This window comes from Sinohyriopsis cumingii, chromosome 8, assembly GCF_028554795.1.
Source record: "Sinohyriopsis cumingii isolate HCF-2022 chromosome 8, ASM2855479v2, whole genome shotgun sequence".
In the NCBI taxonomy this organism is placed as follows: Eukaryota; Metazoa; Mollusca; class Bivalvia; order Unionida; family Unionidae; genus Sinohyriopsis; species Sinohyriopsis cumingii.
This window is the reverse complement of record NC_142968.1, coordinates 63,988,109-64,010,569: the sequence shown is the minus strand read 5'-3', so window position 1 is coordinate 64,010,569 and position 22,461 is coordinate 63,988,109. Positions and strand designations below refer to the sequence as shown.

The following is a 22,461-nucleotide window of genomic DNA, read 5'->3' as shown; positions in this document are numbered from 1 at the left end:
AATAACTTTTTTCAACATTCACATATGACCATTACTGAATGGAATTAAAGAACATTTTAGATTATAAAACATGCATTTTCTGAATTTAAAGATGTTTCTCTTTCAAGGCTCTCTGAAAACATCCAAGTCAGAAAAGATGATCATGTACAAAACCACAAAATGTATCACACGAAACAAGTTTGGTTATATTCCTATAAATTGGCATGTAAAATCAAATCAATGTACAGAATAAAAATTCTAACTTTATTTTGATGCATTATGTTGCTAAGTTGGAACAACATAATGAACATAAATTATGTTTTGTTTCCTTTCAAACCTTTAATTCTAAAGAATCCTATAGCAATATATATATGCACCTCATAGAAAGTAACATTTCCTATTCCTGTATATAAAAAACAACAATAAATGCAAATAATTGGAATCTTGTCTTGTAAAGAGAAGAGTTTAACCCTGAATTTATCCGTGCCAATAAAATCCCAAAAAAGACTTTTCAAACAACCTAATCTCCTTAAGACAATCTGGTCAAAATCCATCATTTTAAAAACATTTTCAAAAGGGTTGATTTAAATTTTGACAAAAAACCTTCAAAATATTATAAGCAAGGACGGAATTTTCTGTAAAATCAACTTGTATTCTTGTAATTCATTAAACCAGTCCCCAAACCTGTACTGATATAGGGGCTCATATTTTTTATAAATATATATAATAATGGACGACAATTTCTCATTCCAGCTGAGATTCAACAATTTGGAATACAAATTTTGCTTAAAATGAATAGCAGTCCCTTTTCTAATCTGAGTTTCCTCCGAATATTCCCACTTCATTTTTCATATTTGGAAATTTAGGTTGGGGTGTGGGGTCATTGCAACTGCATATAGAAAATTTGGAATTTGCCGCCACCACGTGGCAGCGTCATATGGTAGATGCCTACCAGTGGGCATAGAAAATATAAACTTATGTTATATCGACTCATACCTGCAAGAAATCGATAGGAAAATGATTTATTTTCTCAGAAATGGCAAGTATTATAATCGTTATGCCGTTAAGCCGCTGACAGACAAGATGAAACTACGGCGTAGATGAAATCTGATCCAGTACTCGCCATGTGCATTACTAGTCACATGACTACACAACTCTCAAATGACGACATTGGAAGTCTAATAGTCACATGATATCAACAACAAAATCCTTCATAATGTTGTTGTACAGAAATTCAATTATATTAAATGAAAGTCAGATACTTTTTGTAAACACCAGCAGTCTGACTGGTCTGATTTACCAAGCAGAGAGCACATGTCTACGTGGTAGTCATGTGATACAACAAAACTCCAGAAGTTATCAGAAAATATAAATATGGAGAATTTTGTGTTCTTTGTTTAAAGTTTTTTTTACTGCACCAGTATACGACTTATATTTTTTTCTTTTTTTCTTCTTCTCTACAACATTTGAAAATGTGGGTTGTTAGATTTATGTACTCATGTGACTAGCAATGTAAATTGCGAGTACCAGGTCACATTTCATCAATGACGTAGTTTTATCTTGTCTTTTAGCACATTAAAGACATAATGATTTTAATACTCACAATTTCTGAGAAATAAGTAATTTTCATATCGAATTCATGCATGTATCACTCGATCTAACAATGTTTAAAGTTTGCCATGTAAAGAAAGACAATGATACTGATTGAGCTGACTTTGAAAATAAAAGTCTACTAGATGAATCTAATTAACTGGGCATTTGGATTGACTCAGCATATATGTTTATTGCAAGCAACCAAATGGTCTATACTGCACCCTCCAAATATTCTGCTTGGAACTCGACAAATGTAACTCACTTTCAGTTTAGTTATGACTCAATTATATGATTGTTTTGGACATCAAGTGGTAGTGGAAAATTCCCTGGTTTTTCCAGACTTTCATCAATATTTGCGAAATTCAAAGACTTTTCACAGTCGGGAAAAAATTATGACTTCTCCTGACTTTTTCACGGTAGCGTGGGAACCCTGAAAGTGCCTTATGATGGAATAAACATCTATAACGCACTGTTACATAACTTAAAATTAGGATGGATTCAATGATTTTCAACATAAAATTATATGTTATGAGGAATTAAATTTATACTTATTACATCAATTTATCTTTTCTTTGAATGAATGTTGTGTTTTTACTTCATGAAGACTTTGTTTATAATGAAACTTCCTATTGATATCAATTTCTCATTTTAACAGGTACACTAACTGATATCTGATGTTTTAACTTTTAAATCACATACACAATAAATACAGAATGCTAACCTGAAGCTTTTATCCTCGTACTAAGGGCTTCATCTGCAGACTGATCTATTCTCAACTGACTCTTAACATCACCCAAGGGAACAGTTAACTATGTTAACAGATTGTCCCAGATATGCAGCTGGTTATAACAGCTCTGTTCAGTGTCAGTTTTCTACCCCCACCCCCCAGCCAGCATTGTTAATGATCAAAGATTTTTACTGAGTCCTAAGATAGAGTATGGCCAGGGCAAACATTGTGGATGTGCTGTGATACCTCAGATGAGCTTGAATGCAGTCTTCTACATTGATTAAATCTTGCTTTCAATGTCATTTCTGTTTCCCCATTATAACCGTGATGGCACTAACTTTCACCTCTCCTTCACACTTAATGTGATAGCTAGGTCCACAAATATCTTTCGCAGCAGTCTCATCCCTTGGCTGAAGTAATAATTATCTTAGGGTCTAGTATGGTTAAAACAGACATTAATATTGTGTTGATGAAAAACGTGCTTCAGGCATTGGGCAATCCCATTCACATGAAGTAGGATGATGCTACTTGTTAAGTCTAATTTGACAGTTACTCTTCCTGGTAATGTAATTTTGACTAGTGTTAAGTCTAATTTGACAGTTACTCTTCCTGGTAATATAATTTTGACTAGTGTTCAGCATGTTAGAAACCTTAATCACCCAATCTGGATAATGACACTTTTTGAGGGCTGCATTGTCATGATTGAGGTCTTGTTTGAAATGTGGGGTCAAATGGAATGACTCTGGCTAAATCATGTAATGTTTTGACGACAAGAAGTTTCTTATATAATGGATGGTAAGAGTCAAAATCAAGGTACTGGTCAGTATGTGTAGGTTTACGATAACTAGTAATTTTAAACATGCCATCTATGTTTCTGATGTTGTTTGTGTTGAAAAATGCTAATCCCCCATTTTGTCTCTCAAAGCAAACCAAGAAAATGTTCTTACTAAGATTCCACTGTTTAGCTACAACCCCATATTTTGGATTATGAGAGCATTTCATCCTTGGTTTTAAATTTTCTTAAAATAAGCAACATCCCTTTTAAAGAAAATAGGAAAGAGGATACTGTTCTATTCCTTCACATTTAATTACCAGTGTATCATTATCTTGACATGATGAACATCCCACAATATTGAATGTTTAATTATCCATTTAGTTAAAATAACTTACTAATTATCATGAAGCAAGAAAATGTTTTCATAATTACATTTTTAATAACCAAGAGCAAGATTCCAAATCTAGCTATACTTCTTTGTGTAAGAAACTGACTTTGGACTGTGTTGGTAACTATATTATGTCAGAATGTTTGGTTCCATTCATATAAGAATGAAACAAAAAAAAGAGGCCCAAGTGGACTTGAGATCACTCACCTACTGCATCTGCCTAATAGCCAAATGTAAGAACATTTGGACAACAAATCTGTGATATTACAATGCTTTTTGTTGAAAATTGTTTTCAATGCTATTGACTGCATGTTATGACAACAACTCCTATGAGGTTTCTAATGTTCTTTTATCTTTATTCATATGTGATCTTATGTTGGTATCATTTGTCCAATTTTAGAAGAACCTCTATTCTTGGAATTTCTTTTGTCACAGTAAGTCAAAGTCACTTCAGCAATATTTTGTACATAAAATTATATCAAATTGTGAACCCTCTATGCCAAATTCTATTTGGCAGTTTTTGAGAAGTTGTTTAAAGAGTTTTAACACTTTCAGTAAGGGTGGCCATGTTTGATGGGAAAAGTGTTAAATGTACAACTCAGAAAGCCCGTTTTACCAGAACGCTGTGCCAAACATGGGCAAAATGGTTTCAGTGATTTTTGTTGAGATGTTTTAAAAAGTCAGTTGTTAAGAGACACATGATGCATGATGGAGGATGGTTTTAGTGTCATACCATAAACACACATGACCTTATGGTCAGTTGAGTTAAAAAAAAAGAACCACTTAATGCTTTAATGCAAGATGCTTACCTGAGGAGTTGTAGAGTCGGGTAACATGTTCCACCATGTCAACCATTACATGCACTTCTGATAACACAGGACCCTGGATAATGCGGATCAAAGGGGCAGCAATGGGAATGGGCTAAAAGACAAATCAAGCATTAATTACTCATTTAAAACATGGGAGGTTTTCAATTATTTGCTGGTTGATTTAACATTGACATTAGATGATCATACAAGTCAACAAACTTAAATTAGATGTGCTCTACTATAAAGTTTAATATTATACATGTAGCTGGATATTATTTTCAATGGAAGTGTGGAAAACAAACAAGGAATACACATTCATATTTTACATCATATAATGATGAACATCAACCCACTCACTGGTCTACTCTTGCCTACAAATGTCAAAAATACTTTGTGGACTGAGACAAGCAATACTAATTGATCAGCAAAGTTAAATGCACACAGGAGAGAAAAATGCTCATCTAAAAATGATGATTTATTATCAAGCTTATGCCCATACATGTAAATTACCTTAGCCTCTCCATCTGGAAGAAAGAGGTAGGCTCCACTTCTCTCCTTGCTGAGTTTTGCACCATAGGTGAAAAATCCAATCTGTGCATCATGTTTCACACCATCAAACTTTGTTGTCACAGTCTAAGAGTAGAAGTAACATATTTCCATTCAAATGCTAGTTATGACAATAACCTAACATTAATGTTACTATAAAGATACTTCAAAGAGTAGAACCACAAAGCAAGCTAAAACTTTGAAATGGCAATTTTTACTGAATTATATAGTCATCTCAACAGAATAATCAAACAATAATTATAATCAACAATCTCCGATTTAAACACTTGCTTTGAAAGAACGTTGTTTTTTTCAAAGAAGATACATGGGAACAAAAGATGTGTTATAAAGGAAGGAATTAATCCATTACCAACTAAGGGCATAAAAAGTTGATTCAAGTGTGGCTGCTAAAACTTAGACAAATCTGAATTATATATGATAGCTTTCAGCTTAGTCTAAATTGTATATCATATACTATATGTGTTAGATTCCTGTTGCTATTATCTTTGCTGTCAAAACTGTATCACACACTAAATTTGCTAAATGTGATATCTTCTTGTTGCTATTAATCTCACTGTCTGAATTGTGTCATATAACTGGGGGTCTAAATTCCTTTCTATGTGTTCTGAAAGTGTCTGGCCCTTGTAAACCATGTAAACAAAGATTGCATTTACATAATCATAATCAGTCATTGTATATAATCAACACACTACTATACTAAACAGAAAATCCAATCAAAACTGAGTTTGATTTAAGTTTTGTTCCTAGACATGAAATGTTTAAACTACAATTAGGTCTCCTCATTCATTGCACACTTTATCCAAATATCTCAGTAACCAAATGATTTTTGGGAACAGATTTTCTTTTATTATCCAATGAAATTATTTGCTCATCTTGATTTGTCATTATCTGACCAAAGGAGGTGGAGCAAAAGTGTCCAGATTAACAGATTTTCATTTTATATGTACACTGCTCAGGACCATGCTACTGGACATATTTCACATCCATCTTTACAATGACTTGTCTGTTGCTCATAAAACGTGACTCAATGAGCATATACAAAAGTGTCAAAGAGCAAATACAATTTTGATCACTGGAATACACAGAAGAAAGAATAAGCAATTATCTCCTACCACCTCCAATTAAAAGGTTGGAGGGGAACTGGATGCAGTAGCAAGTTAATAATTGGCACTAACTTGGGGAATATGGCCGAACCCTTTTATGAAATTGATATCAAGTTTTTGTTAAACATGATGCTGTGGAACTGATATAACTGCAAACAAACAATACCAAGGCAAGTTTTCACAAGCAATCAAATATTGTGAACCAAACAACAACCATCATTTTGTAAAATATGGTATAAATCGGCTGATCACCAAACTCATCTGAGATCTTGTCAACGGTCACAGCTCTCTCAAAGTAAACATCTGGTCATCATCAAATGCAAAAGTACAAAAATTAATGTACCTGAAATCTGACCCGCAAAATTGGAAACGTACAGTGTTCTAAAACCAGTGATCTGCCAATGCATTCAAGAGCAATTATCCTATAAACTATCATCAAAATAAGATGAATGCAGGAAGCAGACTGGCAGCCATAAGCTATTGGGGTCCTCCCACTTTCTTAAATGAGATTAATAAAAATCAAAATGCTGATCATCGGTTCTAGTTGTCAAAGTTATTTCCGCCAATGAAAAACCAATTTTTCCTAGTAAAATATGTTACCAAAGTAGAAACAAGAATTATGTGCAGGTACCTCATGAATAAGTGACCAAGAATGAGAAAATCTGTGGACACTGAGAAGATCAATTTCCAGCCAAATATTGGACTCTTTGAGAAGACAGAAGAAACTATGGGGAGAATTTTCATTACATGTTCCTGAGCAAGGCAAACTTGATTTAGAGAAGTCTTTAACTTTACACCCCGATGAGCAAAATGCTGGGACAAGATGACATCAAATTTATTTGAGCTAGTTCACAAGATATCCAAGACAAAGCAAGACAGAAATAAGATTTCTTTTTTAAATCTCTGAACAAAGATGCTCATCTAGTAGTTTTTGCTGCTCGAAATAATTTGATGTCAGAGATATGGAGGTGGATCTGAAGTGTGACACAATCATGGTCATTAAGTTTGGTGAATACCCAGAGATAGAGATTCAGACTGAAGGGCTATGACCTGAAGTTATGCACAATGTCCCTGTAAGTGAACCTTAGGATATTTGCGAAGACTTGTGAATGAGAACAAGGTAAGCATCTTGGCAGTTTAAAATGACTGTCAAGTTTCTCCCTTGGATATCATGGAGAATCAAGTCAGAGTCAATGACCAGGTAGAGCTTTTCATTTGCTATGGAGACTAAAAATGTATAAAATAAAATCATTCCAGTGAATTTGTGTTGTGAATGATTCCTACTGCCATGTTCTTGTTAAAATCCATCTTCGGCTTCTGGTCTTTATGGACAACTATCTTGTCGAGATCTTTAGGGACATCTGTCTTGTATAGGTCTTTAGGGACATCTGTCTTGTATAGGTCTTCAGGGACATCTGCCTTGTATAGATCTTTAGGGACATCTGTCTTGTGTAGGTCTTCAGGGACATCTGCCTTGTATAGATCTTTAGGGACATCTGCCTTGTATAGGTCTTTAGGGACATCTGTCTTGTATAGGTCTTTAGGGACATCTGCCTTGTATACGTCTTTTGGGAAATCTGCCTTGTATATGTCTTTTGGGACATCTGCCTTGTATAGGTCTATAGGGACATCTGCCTTGTATATGTCTTTAGGGACATCTGCCTTGTATAGGTCTTTAGGGACATCTGCCTTGTATAGGTCTTTAGGGTCATCTGCCTTGTATACATCTTTTGGGAAATCTGCCTTGTGTATGTCTTTTGGGACATCTGCCTTGTATAGGTTTATAGGGGCATCTGCCTTGTATAGGACTTTAAGGGCATCTTTTGCAATGGAAACCCCCTATAACAGTGGTGGGTCAAAGAAATAATGTTATGGACTTTTACGATGACTTGTTGGACCCACAGGTCCTTTTGGGCAGAAATTCTACCACTGAAATGCTCAAATCTCTCCTGATCCCCACCCCACCCCTAGAACACATCAATATCATAATGATATAAGCATATGTTCTAAATATGATCAAATCTGGATCAGAAATAAGCTAACAAGGATGCAAGATCACCTCATTAATATTCACAGATCTAATTCATTATTATTCAGACACAACCTTTATACTAATGAGACTGCATCATGTTACAAGACATAATGACAATAACTCAAATATTATGGAAGCAAAGTGGTTTGTTGCTATGTACATGTACATATGATGACCATAATATTTATCAGATTTCAGGGCAAGCCATCAAAATCCACAGTATGAAGTTGTAATAATGACATTATGCCAGATGGATTCATTATAAGTCTTTAAGTAGAAACTTACATTTCTGTGTGCAAACTGTTATTCTTCTTTCAGGCACAGTGACCATGACTGTCTAACCCCAGAATCAAAAACTTTCTTCCTTATCATAAGTGCAACCTATCCATAAGAACTGGTCCAGGTTTGTGATGAAGAACTTATGTTTTTTAAATAGAAACAATTTTCTTCTTTCAGTCAGTTACTTTCACCTTTGACTCCCAAATAAACAGACTTCTTCTTAACTTCAAGTGCAAGATATCCAGAATGTCTGGTAAATGTAGAAGATGAAGAACTCAAGTTATTGTGTAGACATAATTTTGTCATCACTGTGACCATGACACTGACCATTTACCTCAAAATTGAAAAGGTTCTTCCTTTCCAAAAGTACAAGATATTCACAATATCTGTGATGTAGAACAATGTAATGCAGAACAAATGTGACTGTGTCAAAACCATTTCTCTTCAATCAGTCATGGGGAGTACAACCTTTAACCTTTTCAACCCAAAATTGATAAGATTTTTCTATGTGGCAAGTGCAGACATGCACAGATTTTGGTAACTGTAGATGGTGAATAACTCAAGTTATTGTGCAGAAAAGGTTGGTAACTAATGGAAGGATAAATAGCAGACAACACCATAACAGAACAGACTTTGCCACATGACTTGTGTATAAAAAATATACTGTAAGAATGTTCACAACATTGGAAATTAGCTAAGATTAACAAAGGCCATAACTCAAAGAAATATTTCCAGTATGTAGTCATCACTGAACGTGTCCAAGTTCTTGTTGAGATAAAGCTTTCCAGCAAATATGGTTAGAATCTAATGAATCTAATCTTATGATAAAAGTTGAAGTCAGTGTGTGTACAAGACTGTTCATTAACAATGCCTACACCAATCACATTTATGAGCATAATTCTAAGAATTATGTACAGTTTATGCTGTAGCTAGATTGCTAATTAGGTTATGCATTTGTGATGCCCATACTAAGATCACCAACGGTCACAACTTAAATAAATATGTGCAGAATGTGCTTATTATCGGACTCATCTGAGCTATCACTGAGATGAAGATTCATGACAAATTCTAATAATAAATGTGAAAGCTAGAGCGTGTGCAAACTAGATGATTTAAAAGTATGTACCTGCAATAAACCTGTGAATTCTGAGAATTCTGCCTTCAGTTGTGCATTTTCGAGGGCAAAATTGCTTGGCTTCATCTTCTTAATGGAAAATATGGACCTGAAAATATGTAGTTGGGTTCAATTTAATGTGACTTATTTGAGTACAATCAAGAATGATCATTTGTAACGTTATTCAAATGACTATCATAAAGGATGATCATTGTAATGTTACTCAAGTGAATACCATTACGGATGACCATTTGTAATGTGACACAAATGACTACCATCAAGGGTGATCATTGCAATGTGACACAAATTAATACCATAATGGATGATCATTTGTAATGTAATTCAAATGACTACCATCAAGGGTGATTATTGCAATGTGACACAAATTAATACCATAATGGATGATCATTTGTAATGTAACTCAAATGACTACCATCAAGGGTGATCACTGCAATGTGACACAAATTAATACCATAATGGATGATCATTTGTAATGTAACTCAAATGACTACCACTAAAGATGATCATTGCAATGTTACTCAAGTAAATACCATCAAGAGTGATCACTGCAATGTGACACAAATGAATACCATAATGGAAGATCATTTGTAACTCAAATGACTACCATCAAAGATGATCACTGTAATGTTTCTCCAATGAATACCATCATCAATAATCATGTGTTATGCAACTCAAATAACAACAGTCCAATTCTATTTTCTATTTTCTTGCATGCAGCATGCACACAGATTTTAACAGCATAGACACAGATCTGCATAGTGTGCTGGTAGATCAGGGTCTATGCAGTTTCATCTAGCTATGATATAAAAACCAAACAGTACAGGTCTACCTGTACAAAATTTAGCTATGATATAAACCAAACAGTATAGGTCTACCTGTACAAAATCTAGCTATGATATAAACCAAACAGCATAAGTCTACCTGTACAAAATCTAGCTATGATATAAATCAAACAGTACAGATCTACCTGTACAAAATCTAGCTCTGATATAAAAACCAAACAGTACAGATCTACCTGTACAAAATCTGGCTATGATATAAACCAAACAGTACAGGTCTACCTGACAGGTACAAAGTATGGCTATGATATAAAGCAAACAGTACTAAACTACCTGTACAAAATGTAGCAACAACTGATCTGGGTTTATGCTACCAGCAGTTGGGTAAATATATAAAAGGTAACCCAAGCATCAAAGCTGATCTCACATGTTGTCATATTCTATAAAGTGATGCCCCCCTCCCCATAACACAATGGGCAGGTCAGGTTCAACAATGTGCCTTTACATTATGGACCATATCATGCAATATCTGACCAAGTCAGCTAAATGAAGAAAAAACTGCATTCATATCCGTTTAGCTAATTAAAAAGAGTTGGGGGAAGGATAAGCCAAAAACTAGACTTCAGTGATCCAGTTTCCAATAAGACATACTTAAAACTGTTAAATGTTACATATTTAATAGTTCTGTTTTTAGCTGAGAACCATTCATTGGTAAATATAAAAAAAAATGTATAAGAAAATAAATATAATCCAATAGCAACTTTATTTTCCAAAGCATTCTTATTTACTGGACATGCCCAATGGGTCTGATTTATAACTGATAATAAAATGCGTATATCAGAAATTGAGAGTTTCTAAAAAGAAGGTTTTTATTACAGCTTGAAAAACACATGAACTGAAATGCATACAGAAGGTCATGGGTATTAACCTTCTGTTTCATTTTCAATACACTGACAGAGTCAGGGTCCCCCTGGCAACAATCAGATTAGAAAATATAAATTGATGAATGCAGTAACTAAGTTCTACGTATTTTTTTATACTGTTGATACTTGTCATTTTTATATCAGAAGAGGGGAACAAACAAACGGTAAGGTGTTTATTGTTGACACATAGGTTTTACACATAATAACTATAATACAATTTGTGTGATAATGTGCATGCATACATACTACTTGGTTTTACTCTCCACCCCCACCTCTCCCGATAGGCATACATACACAAACTTCACCCCCTACTCCTCTCCATGCATAGGTACTAGTCAGTAGTTCAATAATAATCAGTTTGACATTTAAGGAGCTAACATCTTTGAAAGATAAGTAATGATACTGTTTTTCTTCAAGAAAGCAACACATCTCGCAAAATTATTAAATCAAACTTGTTTTTTTTGGTACGAAAGCTTTGTAATACTTCATGAAATCAGTGAAATTGCTGTAGAATCTTTGAACCGATGCCACAATTGTACTATATCCAAATTTGTGTTATCCTGAAGCATGTTATAGCATGTTATAGCAGGGTTTTATGATATATGCTTGTGTACAAGTTAGAATCAATTTAAAACACCATAAACTGATCTGCTGCTGCATACTGACATGTCAGAGTCTATGTTACTTCTACTGATTAGTCTAAATAAGCTGCACAAATCCAGATTTGCCTTAATGGAAAATCTGGGTCTATGCTTTCATGCAGCTAGAACTGACTGACATGCAAGTACATATGGTATGCACAATAGTCTCATAATTGCAGGTTAGATTGATGAAATGCATATATATATATATATATATATATATATATATATATATATATATATATATATATATATATATATATAATGTACCACCGTGTCAGCCTATTCTGTGCATTGTACTATTCTGTACAATGATAATTTGTTAAACATTGGATCACGTGATGTTTTGGGTCGAATATCTAACTTGTATCATGAAAGATTGATTGTCCTTTAAGTTAGGTAAGTACTATTCATAAAGAATGATTGTCCTTTAAGTTAGGTAAGTACTATTCATTAAGAATGATTGTCCTTTAAGTTAGGTAAGTACTATTCATAAAGAACGATTGTCCTTTAAGTTAGGTAAGTACTATTCATTAAGAATGATTGTCCTTTAAGTTAGGTAAGTGCTATTCATTAAGAATGATTGTCCTTTAAGTTAGGTAAGTACTATTCATTAAGAATGATTGTCCTTTAAGTTAGATAAGTACTATTCATTAAGAATGATTGTCCTTTAAGTTAGGTAAATACTATTCATAAAGAATGATTGTCCTTTAAGTTAGGTAAGTACTATTCATCAAGAATAATTGTCCTTTAAGTTAGGTAAATACTATTCATAAAGTGTAAAACAAAAGGATCCCAATGACCTTATTGAACTTGTGACACAGAAACTATATAGCTCCTGTTCATCAAAACCTATTTATCTTTTTAGAATCATACAAATAAATCCATTATTTAAAAGACAGAAACTTAAAACAGTATTGCATCTTAATCCATATTAATTTTGCAAGTTGTCCCACACCTACTTTGTTGTCTGCTATCCAACTTGGCAGCTGAAACAAGATTGTCAAAAAATTCCTGGACATGTTTCAGTAGATTTTATTTTCCCAGAGATTAGCTGTTGTAAACATATGACATCCAATTCATTGTTGCATTTAGTTTGTATAAATGTAGTATAAAATGCACCCAGTGACTTGTGTCTGGTAAAAGGTACACAAACTCAATAAAACTTAAGCCAACACATCTATTAGGTTTAGCAATATTACGTTGACTGTGGTAACATGTATATTCAATTTAGCTGTGTACTGTGTTATATTAATTATGGAACAGGTGTATGGTTCAGTGCTACCTCACTCTAAAGAAAATCCATATAAGAAAGTCCTTGTACAAGGCAGGTGTGGTAACAGGTTCAGTTTCATTAACAGTAGAACTATGTATAAAATACCTTAAAATAAGGATATCTTATCCATAAGGCAATGTATTTTACAGCTCTCATGAATGGTGTAATAGTGACGGAACACTGTAAGATTTATTATATCCTCTGACCAACAAAAATGACAAAACCCAAATATAGTACAACTCACGATGTGTAGGCTTGAGATTCAGCAGCATTGAATACAGTGACTGAAGCTGGAATGTTCCTCACATTACTCGAAGGATCTTTCTTGACAGTGTATATACTGAAACCCAAAGCTGGGACTTCCACGACGAATGAGATCTACAGATAAAATGAAGGCTCTCATTTATAAGCTGGAACATAAAGAATACATAGACAAATGATAATGCTTTTAAAACAACAATACTGAATACCATATGTACTTGCTTAAAAGTCTAGTCCAACTGTAACTACATAGACCCAGATCTGCCATCACATAGTTCATCAGCAGATCTAGATCAACACAGTTTATTAGAAGTAATCAGTTGAACAAACAACATAGGTCTTCATTTGCCAGTGTTGTATGCACTATGTTGTTTGTAGTTGCATACAGATTAGTAGAACTGTCGGATTAATATCAAAAGTGTGATAACTGAAAATATGTGTGTCAGAAAAAGAAACTGAAAGAATACATCAGTATTCTGATACAAATATGTTGTACTCTGATTGATTTCAGTTACTAATTTTACATGTAATTAATTAGTGCAAGACTGTAAGGTGACTCAAAGATATTACTGAAGGAAGGTGATCCAAAATTTCTAATCCCTACTTTGCTATTTCTTTAACCCCACATTTCAATCTTAACCTTTAACCTTTTAATCTTTGTACCCCCTGATGACCCTATGTGCCAGAATGAGAACAATTACAGATTCAAATGAGAGATATAACCTATCATAATGCCTACTGATGGCCAACAAATGGGACCACTATGTCTTTAGATCCTTTAACTGCACAGAAAAAGAAAATATTTTAAGCAACAAATATTTGTCTACACAGACATATTTAACCAAACAGCTTTCATGAGCTGTTGCATTTCTTACCAGTATATAAATTCAAGACTTTGCAATGTTGCTCAAAAACTACCTTATCAAGCAATATTAAGAAATACAAAAATTCAAAATATTATTCTTACACTTTCTATTTCCCACCATTCCCATCTGACATAGAAAAATACTAGCCAAGGTTTGCAATAGAGTAAATATGCACACTAAAGAAAATCAGCATATACATCTGTTTGTGAGCTATGAAACTAAATTCCTACAATTTGTATGCATTATCAAAGACATGAATGATTTGTATACCTCTTTTCAATGAATATAAATATCACTAACCATAAATTGAGATGTGATAATTTGTTATCAAATCCCAAACTTGGCATTACTGTAACCCTTTACAACATTGCTCTAGCTTTGACCAAAACAGGTGTCAGCATACAAGTTAGGCTACTGACATGACACAAATATTGCCTACCTTTGCACACACAAGCACATGACATTCTTTCCTGCAACTCAGGACAAAACATGAGTGAAGCTATTTATGTTGTCAGTCAATTAATTCCTGGATTTTTCAATATAAATTTTTTAAATATTTAATTCACTGGAGTGGTAAACAGCTGACATTATCACAACAGATACTGTATGAAATTTGCAACTTCAATCTTAGCTTATTTCTGTTAAAAAACCAGTAATTTTTCAATTCTCTAATGCAGGCAATTGCTGCTTAAGCATTCTAATTTGAAATTATGATATTAAATATGCTAAACTTTATACTTTTTGAATTATTTTTATTTATTCCTCACTGCTGCACACATGGATATCTCCTGAATCCATCATGTGAGTTCTATGATGTCTTCTGGGCTGATCATAAGAAGTCTAACTGCAGCTGCTGTTTTGTTAAAAGCCCTTTACCTGCTTTATTCACGTATTGATGACTCATCATAAATGGAGTTAAAGCCCATAAATTTTCATACATCTAAGCAACTGCTTTTACTTTACAAAGAAATGTTTAAAATTTTGTATGGTGAAAATTAAAGAGTCATAGTTGTGTTTTCTTTCAAAATGTTGGTTTTTATGCAAAACATTTTAGAAATTTACAAGTCATGTGTTTAGCAGACATCTGTACTGACCATTTTTAGACTCATGGCATAAAATATGTAAGTACCATGACAACTTTTGGCACATGTTGTAAATTCATATGCATCCAAACATATCTGACTGAAGATAGGCTCCTTGTATGTGCATCATGTTTGAAAAAAATGTGAAAGTTTGTAACAACAGTGATTTCTCCAGGATTTTCACACCAAAGGGCACTTTTATATGTGAAGATTTTCAATTCAAGTTGGGGAGGGGGTGTCTCTGACAATAGTATCTATGAAAAGAACCCTTATAACATATTTCAAATAAGCTGTGATATATAACCTTTAATGAATAAAGACAAAATTGTGTGTTTTGGCAATAAGTCCTATGAATTCAAATTGCATGCAACAGCAGACACATTACCGAAAGCTGCTTATCTATCAATATACAATCTTGCAAAGACCTATAGTAAAATGTTCTAGATAATCAATGACAGTGTCTCTCTGCTTGATTGCAAAAGTCACTTCGTAAGCACTCGATTATGGTAGTTGATATAAAAGTCAAGTGTTTACATAATAGTAATGAGTACTATGAATCTGACAGGTTTTGTTATATAACAGTAATGAGTACTGTGAATCTGACTGGTTTTGTTATACACATGACACATCAACTGTGCATAATTTTAACATGCTTGCTCATTGAGGGGCAATTTAATATATTTGGGAGGGTACAGGAAAAAGCAATAACTAAGTTTCAACCAAGGCAAGAATAAATCAAGGTTTCACCTTGAATATCGAATCTGAAATAGTGACATGGTTCTTCCAAAAGGGGTCCACCTGGGATGGTATTATGTTGTTTTCTGGATCTCGAACCTCAACATGGGCTGTGTCAGTGTATATTCTCACTACATGTTGTCTCCTCTGTCCTAAGGAGTTATAGAACATTACTGGACTGAAATAAAACAAAAACAGTTTACAACTAAGGTTACAGTCCGATTTAAACATTTGAACAAACAAAGACAAGAAAAATTGAAGAAGGCCTTGTGGGCCTGATAATGTTCACATTGTCAACAAAACTTAACAGTGAACAGCTTCACAGAGCTGGCTTATGCAGCATTGTAAGAACACAACCCTGAGTCAACTATCACCAAACATTATCCATTTTACGAATGTCTGATTATTCTTCCCAAAGATGAAGGATTAATTAAATTACGTAGATCTTGCTCATATTAGAATTTGTCAAAGATCTTGATGATATACAATTATTTGCCAAGTTTTATCAAAATCCTATAAGAAGTATAATCCCTAATGCAGTAACAAACTCAGACAATCGAGGCCTCTGTCTGCGTGGGTTTGAGTCTTGGATATGGTAAACATAGGTATGTGAGAAAGCTTGCCAGTAGCTTCTTGTGGGTCAGTGGTTATTTCCGAGGATTTCCCGGGTTCTTCCTCCACCATTAATACTGGCCGCCATGCATAGCCTATCGTGTGCTGAAAAATGGCGTTAAACCCCACAACAACAACTCAGACAATCAGATAAAAATGCAAATTATTAACACAGCAGATCTCACTTAATTTGTAACCTTTCTAAAACTATAATGATTTAAGTTTATTTACCAAGTCTAAGCAAAACTAAATCAAACTTTTGTCTCCAAAGTGAAAACAAGCATGGCCAATCAGATAAAGAATACCTCATATATATATTTTAGATCTTGCTCTTAGTCAAATTCATCCAACACCACGATCATACCAGGGATAAGCGAATCCTATGACCTGATGTCTTGGGCAAGTTTAATTCTTTATCTGGCTAGTGAAATTCTGTAAGGGATTGTTCTAGAGCACGTTAGTTTTTGTGAATGTGAAAAGTCAGAGAACTGCAAATTTCTAACTGATTTACTGCCAGTATGAAGAATAATCTGCCTCAGATTAAAATGAGTTGCTATCAGAACTGAATAATATTAGTAAATGCCAGTGCATTCAATGGAAAGATAAGCAGCCCCAAGATATTTACTGCTACTCAAAAGAACACTTGGCAACCTATGCTACAAAGTTCCTATCCACAGCATTGCAAATTAATGACACTCTGCAATGTATATTTCAGGTTTACCATGGTTGCTATACTACGTCATAACGGGTAGAAACCACATAATTGCAGGGTAAGTTTTTTACTTCTGGTTTCCTTATTTTCCATACAGCTTAAATAGGGCTGTGACTAAAGTACCTGGTGAATTGTAAAGAATCTGACTTGTTTCTGCAAACGTTTAAGTACAGTGACAATTTCAGTTGCAGAAACCAGACAGTCACTGGCTAAAAGAATAATACATGCTGATTCCTTGAATTCACAATTATTGCATAACACACTAGCTGTATTCAATGGTTTTACAGTGTCACTAGTACATTTCAGATAATGGTTTCCAACCTTATATAGTCAAGTTAAAGCACACATTATTCAGTATAACCTTATATAACCAAGTTAAAACAATTTTTGTATTCAATATAACCTTTTATAACCATGTTAAAGCACAAATTTTATTCATTATAACTATATACAAGTAAGTTAAAACATTTTATTTGTTATAACCTTATATAACCAAGTTAAAGTACATAATTTATTCTAACAAAGAATAAATCCCAAACTGATATATGTGATATAAGACTGCTGTACCTGATAAAAAATGCACAAGAAAACTGCATTGAGATGTAAAACCTAAAAAGATGCTAAATATACCAATCAAGTAGTCCTTTGATTACTGTGCTGAAACTAGCTTAACATTAAAGGATATATTTTTATAACAGCTTAACATCAAGGGATATATTATAATAACAGCTTAACATTAAGGGATATGTTATCATAACAGCTTAACATTAAGGGATATGTTATCATAACAGCTTAACATTAAGGGATATGTTATCATAACAGCTTAACATTAAGGGATATTATTATAATAACAGCTTGACATTAAGGGATATATTATTATAACAGCTTAACATTAAGGGATATATTATTTTAACAGCTCAATATTAAGAGATATATTTTAATAACAGCTTAACATTAAGGGATATATTATTATCACAGCTTAACATTAAGGGATATATTATTATAACAGCTTAACATTAAAGGATATTTAATAATAATAATAATAATAATAATAATGAGGACTTTGTATAGCGTCTAATCTTTAGAAGCTCTAAGCGCTTTACAACGTAAGACAACACTTATAAGATACAAAACATATATAATGATATGATTACAAAAAACAAACACCATGAAATTAGAAAACATAGAAAAAACAAGCTGAGAATATTTAAGGTAGGAAACATTATTAGGTCTTTAAGTTTGTTCTTAAAACAGCTTAACATCAAAGGATATATTATTATAACAGCAAATTAGAAGGCCTTGGGTAATTATGAGATTTATTAAAGAATTATTTCTGTATGGATAAAATGGATACATTAATTGTACAACTTGTGTGGCAATACAAAATACAACACCTCCATTACTAGTAACAGTCAATCAGTTCATACATTGCTAAGACAAGGTTAGATGTAGTTCTTGTCAAATTGCATGAGATGTGTCTGACATACAGATAATAACTCTTAACTAATTTTCAAACTTCATCTTCAGTTATTAAAGCTGTACAAAAAAGGAATAGAATATTTTTGTAAATTCATTTAATTTCTTCTGTAAAATTAAAGCATTTGAAATTAAATGTAAGTATAGTTACTCATCAAGCAAAAACAACTATTTGTACTTTATGTTCCTTAAAGACAAGAAAAAGTGAAACAAATCTGCAGAAAAAGTACTTTTTCCCAATCATATGTTTGGGACAAGTGGACGAAGAAAAATATTTACTCAACACTAGATACAGTAATATCTCCATTTTTAAAAGTAAAGAGTGGGTTTTGTTATCAGACATATATTTAGAAGATATCTGTGAACATATTGAAAAATGAGAGATGTGCTTACCATCAGATAAATATGGTAAGACTATTTAACGAATCTGTCCAAAATCTCGTCAGAAAAGAGTCAACAGACTGTTGACTAGCTCAGGCGATGAGATCCAAAATCACCTCATGAACACATCAACTGTAAACATCCAAGGTCTTAATGATAATAAGCCCATTTACCAAGTTACATCAAAATCAAACCAAACATACAGGCTCAACCAATCTGATGCAAGATCACCTCATTAATATGTGTGAATCTTGATCAGTGGGAAACTCATCTGAGATCATAATGATATAGACCCATTTTCAGCTTTTATTAAAACCCAACTGGAAATATGGCCCAAGTGAGTAACCAGCTGTGCCAATTAGATGCAAACATGTCATTAATATGTTGTTATTGTTAAGGGTTTAAAAGCCATTTTTTAGTGCAAGATAGGCTATACATGGCGGCCAGAACATTTGGCCAAGGAAGAATCCAGGAAAACCTAAGGCAGAACCACGGATCCAAGGGAAACTACAAGCAAGGTTTCTTACATACAAGTTGGAACAGCCCATGACTCAAACCGATGTGGACGGACACAAAATGTCAATGGTCTGTAAAGCATTTTAGTCCGCTTAGCAGCCATTCATCGTAAAAATATCTATCAAACTTGTTAATGACCCAAAGTTTTGATGATCCGAGTTTAAATTTCAAAATTGGACCAGAAATATCGCTTCCAGAGGAGCAATAAGCTCAATATGTACGGATCTGGCTCATTGTTAAATTTGTTCAAGATTTTGATTACATATGCCTACATTTCAAGATGGATCAAAGTCAGTTCAGAAATATGGCCTCCTTAGTGCCAATGACCTCAACATAGCAACTGCAAAATCACCTCTTTAGTAAGCATGGATCTGGCTCATCAAACATGTTAGAAATCTTTATGATATAAGGCTATTTTCCAAGTCTGATCCAAATCAGATAAAAAATATGGCCTCCAGAGTGGTAACAAGCACAGCCTGACAGATAAAGTATGAAGGATGATACATGATACTTGATGCACTGAGGAATGTAAGGCCATACCAAAAGCTCAATCAACCATATGGAAAGTGCAATGATTTATTTTAGGGGATAATTTTTAATCAAGTTTTACCTTCAGATGATAATGTACAGGTATGTAAAGAAGCAGTACCCTTGACGGAAAGGCAAAAATAGCCCTGATAAACCTATTTCTGTGTAAATTAATACCTTTACACACAATTTCATGTTGATAATAATTATGTTAAACTGATAAACCTATTTCTGTGTAAATTAATACCTTTACACACAATTTCATGTTGATAATAATTATGTTAAACTGAAATGCATATATTGAGACATTAATTATTCTTGTGCTCCTTCATATGTTTAGCCATTTACAATTACACTAGGCAAATTATATTTAGTCCTTTAAGATTATGATAGGCAAGCTAAGTGCTTTACAATTACAATAGGCAAGTTTGATTTTTCAAATTTACACTGCATTAAGTAACCAAGTAACTTATTACTGACTTCTGATAAATCCAGAACTTAGAGCCTACTATCAATTAACTACTAAAAAATATAAGATGTCTCAATGAATCCCAGAAACACATTAGATGTACATACTAAAAAAATATTGTGAAGGGAGTGGTATCTAATTTATGTAAATTCTCTGTTTGACTGGTCCATTATTACTGTGTGTGTGTGTGTGTGTGTGTACTGTGTGTGTGTGTGATTAGGATTTTTAACGTAGCTTCAACAATTGTTCAGTCATATCAAAACGATGTCTGCAGTGTGTGACAGTTTATAGTGATGTCTAGCACTGGGGCATCATGCCACAGACATGTAGCTTGCTGTCCCACCCAGTCACGTTATTCTGACACCAGACCAACCAGTCCTAACACTAACCTCTTAATGCTGAGCGCCTAGCGAGGCAGCTGTTAGTACCATTTTTGTAAGTATTTGGTATGACTTGGCTGAGGTTCGAACCCAAGAACTCCACTTCCAAGGCAGACACTCTAACCACTAGGCCACTGGAGCGGTCCCTTTATTACTGATAAATACTTTATTTTGATTTTTGCAAAAAATCAACTGGCCAGGTATAAAGTGGACTTCTTTCTAACAACATTTATTACACTGTGAAGTGGGTGGGCCAATCTTTAACAATATCCCTTAGATGAATGGAATACAAGAATATTTTTCTATAATACTAGGGTTACCAACCGACTTGAATCTGTCACGGATAAAACTGTTTTTTCTGGCAACGAGTCTTGGCTAGGTCGTGTTTCGTCCTGAAATCAGAAGAGATGTCTTGTAAAGATTGCATCAATTTATATATTCCATATTTTGTCTTATAAGTGCCTCTGCCCTTAAAAGTGCACCACTGACTTGGGAAAACCTCTCATTTATTTGCTGTGAAAATCTGTACAAAAACACTCACTATCTCAATTTCTATTGCAAATGAGGTTTCTGCTATGAGTTTCATCCTTTTTCAATCGGAGGAAACTGCTTTTAAGATTTCAGTTTGTATACAGGTGCATTTGAAACTGATCAGCTGTGCTCTGAATCTGAAGAAATGGATAGTGTGAGAAATGTATCCCATGAAACAAAGTACCAAAAACCTCATGTAACAAATTATGAAAACTCTGTTCAGTTAAGAAGAAATTATCTGAAGTTTAACAGATGCAAGAGCAAATCACTTCCAAACATTTTTGCAACAAAGATAGACTGACAATCAGAGCATTCAAAGTTTGACAATTATGTATCTCTTCAATTTTACTGTTCAATTTAAATGACATTTGTTATTTTTTACTGCTATGATGGGGAAGGAAAAAAATACTCTAAGGAGTAATACATTCATTACACTGTTTTTCTGACAGAGTGTACAGGATTTCATCATCATTCCAATTTGTGTATTTCCTACGGCAACTGCTGAGGGAAATTTGAAAGTTAGAAGGGTGGTAAAATCCCATTCACCACTTCAAAAAATAGTATGATCCAGAAACTGCTTTAAAAAATGGTGCAAGAGACGTTAAACCAAAGACAAACATACACACTTTGCGTGGATATTGTGGATGCATTATGCATATCAACAGATAAAATATTTAGCTAGGATAGAGCAAAAATACCTACCACATCGAAAACTGGATTCTCCTTTGAAAATGTGTAATGCCCTCTCTTTCTCATGGATAAAAATGTGGCCGATTCCTTGATGACCTGTTTCAGATCATTCAAGCTTTCAAACAGTCTGAAGAAGAAATGATCTTTAATGCCGTTTTTCATCAGCATTCTCTTGTCCAATTTGTTCTTTTCATCAATCATACTTGTTTTTAAATG

The 22,461-nt window shown here is 33.7% G+C and overlaps 1 protein-coding gene across 2 annotated transcripts in view; it reads right to left on the bottom strand.

The window, feature by feature from the left end:
* LOC149793685 (alpha-mannosidase 2x-like) overlaps positions 1–22,461 on the bottom strand; it is a 79,867-nt gene that overhangs the window by 20,419 nt on the left and 36,987 nt on the right. For both annotated transcript variants that reach the window (XM_089967659.1, XM_089967660.1), the window contains 7 exons: positions 22,258–22,372; positions 21,349–21,416; positions 15,963–16,128; positions 13,251–13,384; positions 9,379–9,475; positions 4,782–4,904; positions 4,272–4,383 (listed from right to left, as the gene is read on the bottom strand). In XM_089967659.1, coding sequence (XP_089823785.1) covers positions 4,272–4,383; positions 4,782–4,904; positions 9,379–9,475; positions 13,251–13,384; positions 15,963–16,128; positions 21,349–21,416; positions 22,258–22,372 — 815 coding nt within the window. The remainder of the gene's footprint in view (positions 1–4,271; positions 4,384–4,781; positions 4,905–9,378; positions 9,476–13,250; positions 13,385–15,962; positions 16,129–21,348; positions 21,417–22,257; positions 22,373–22,461) is intronic.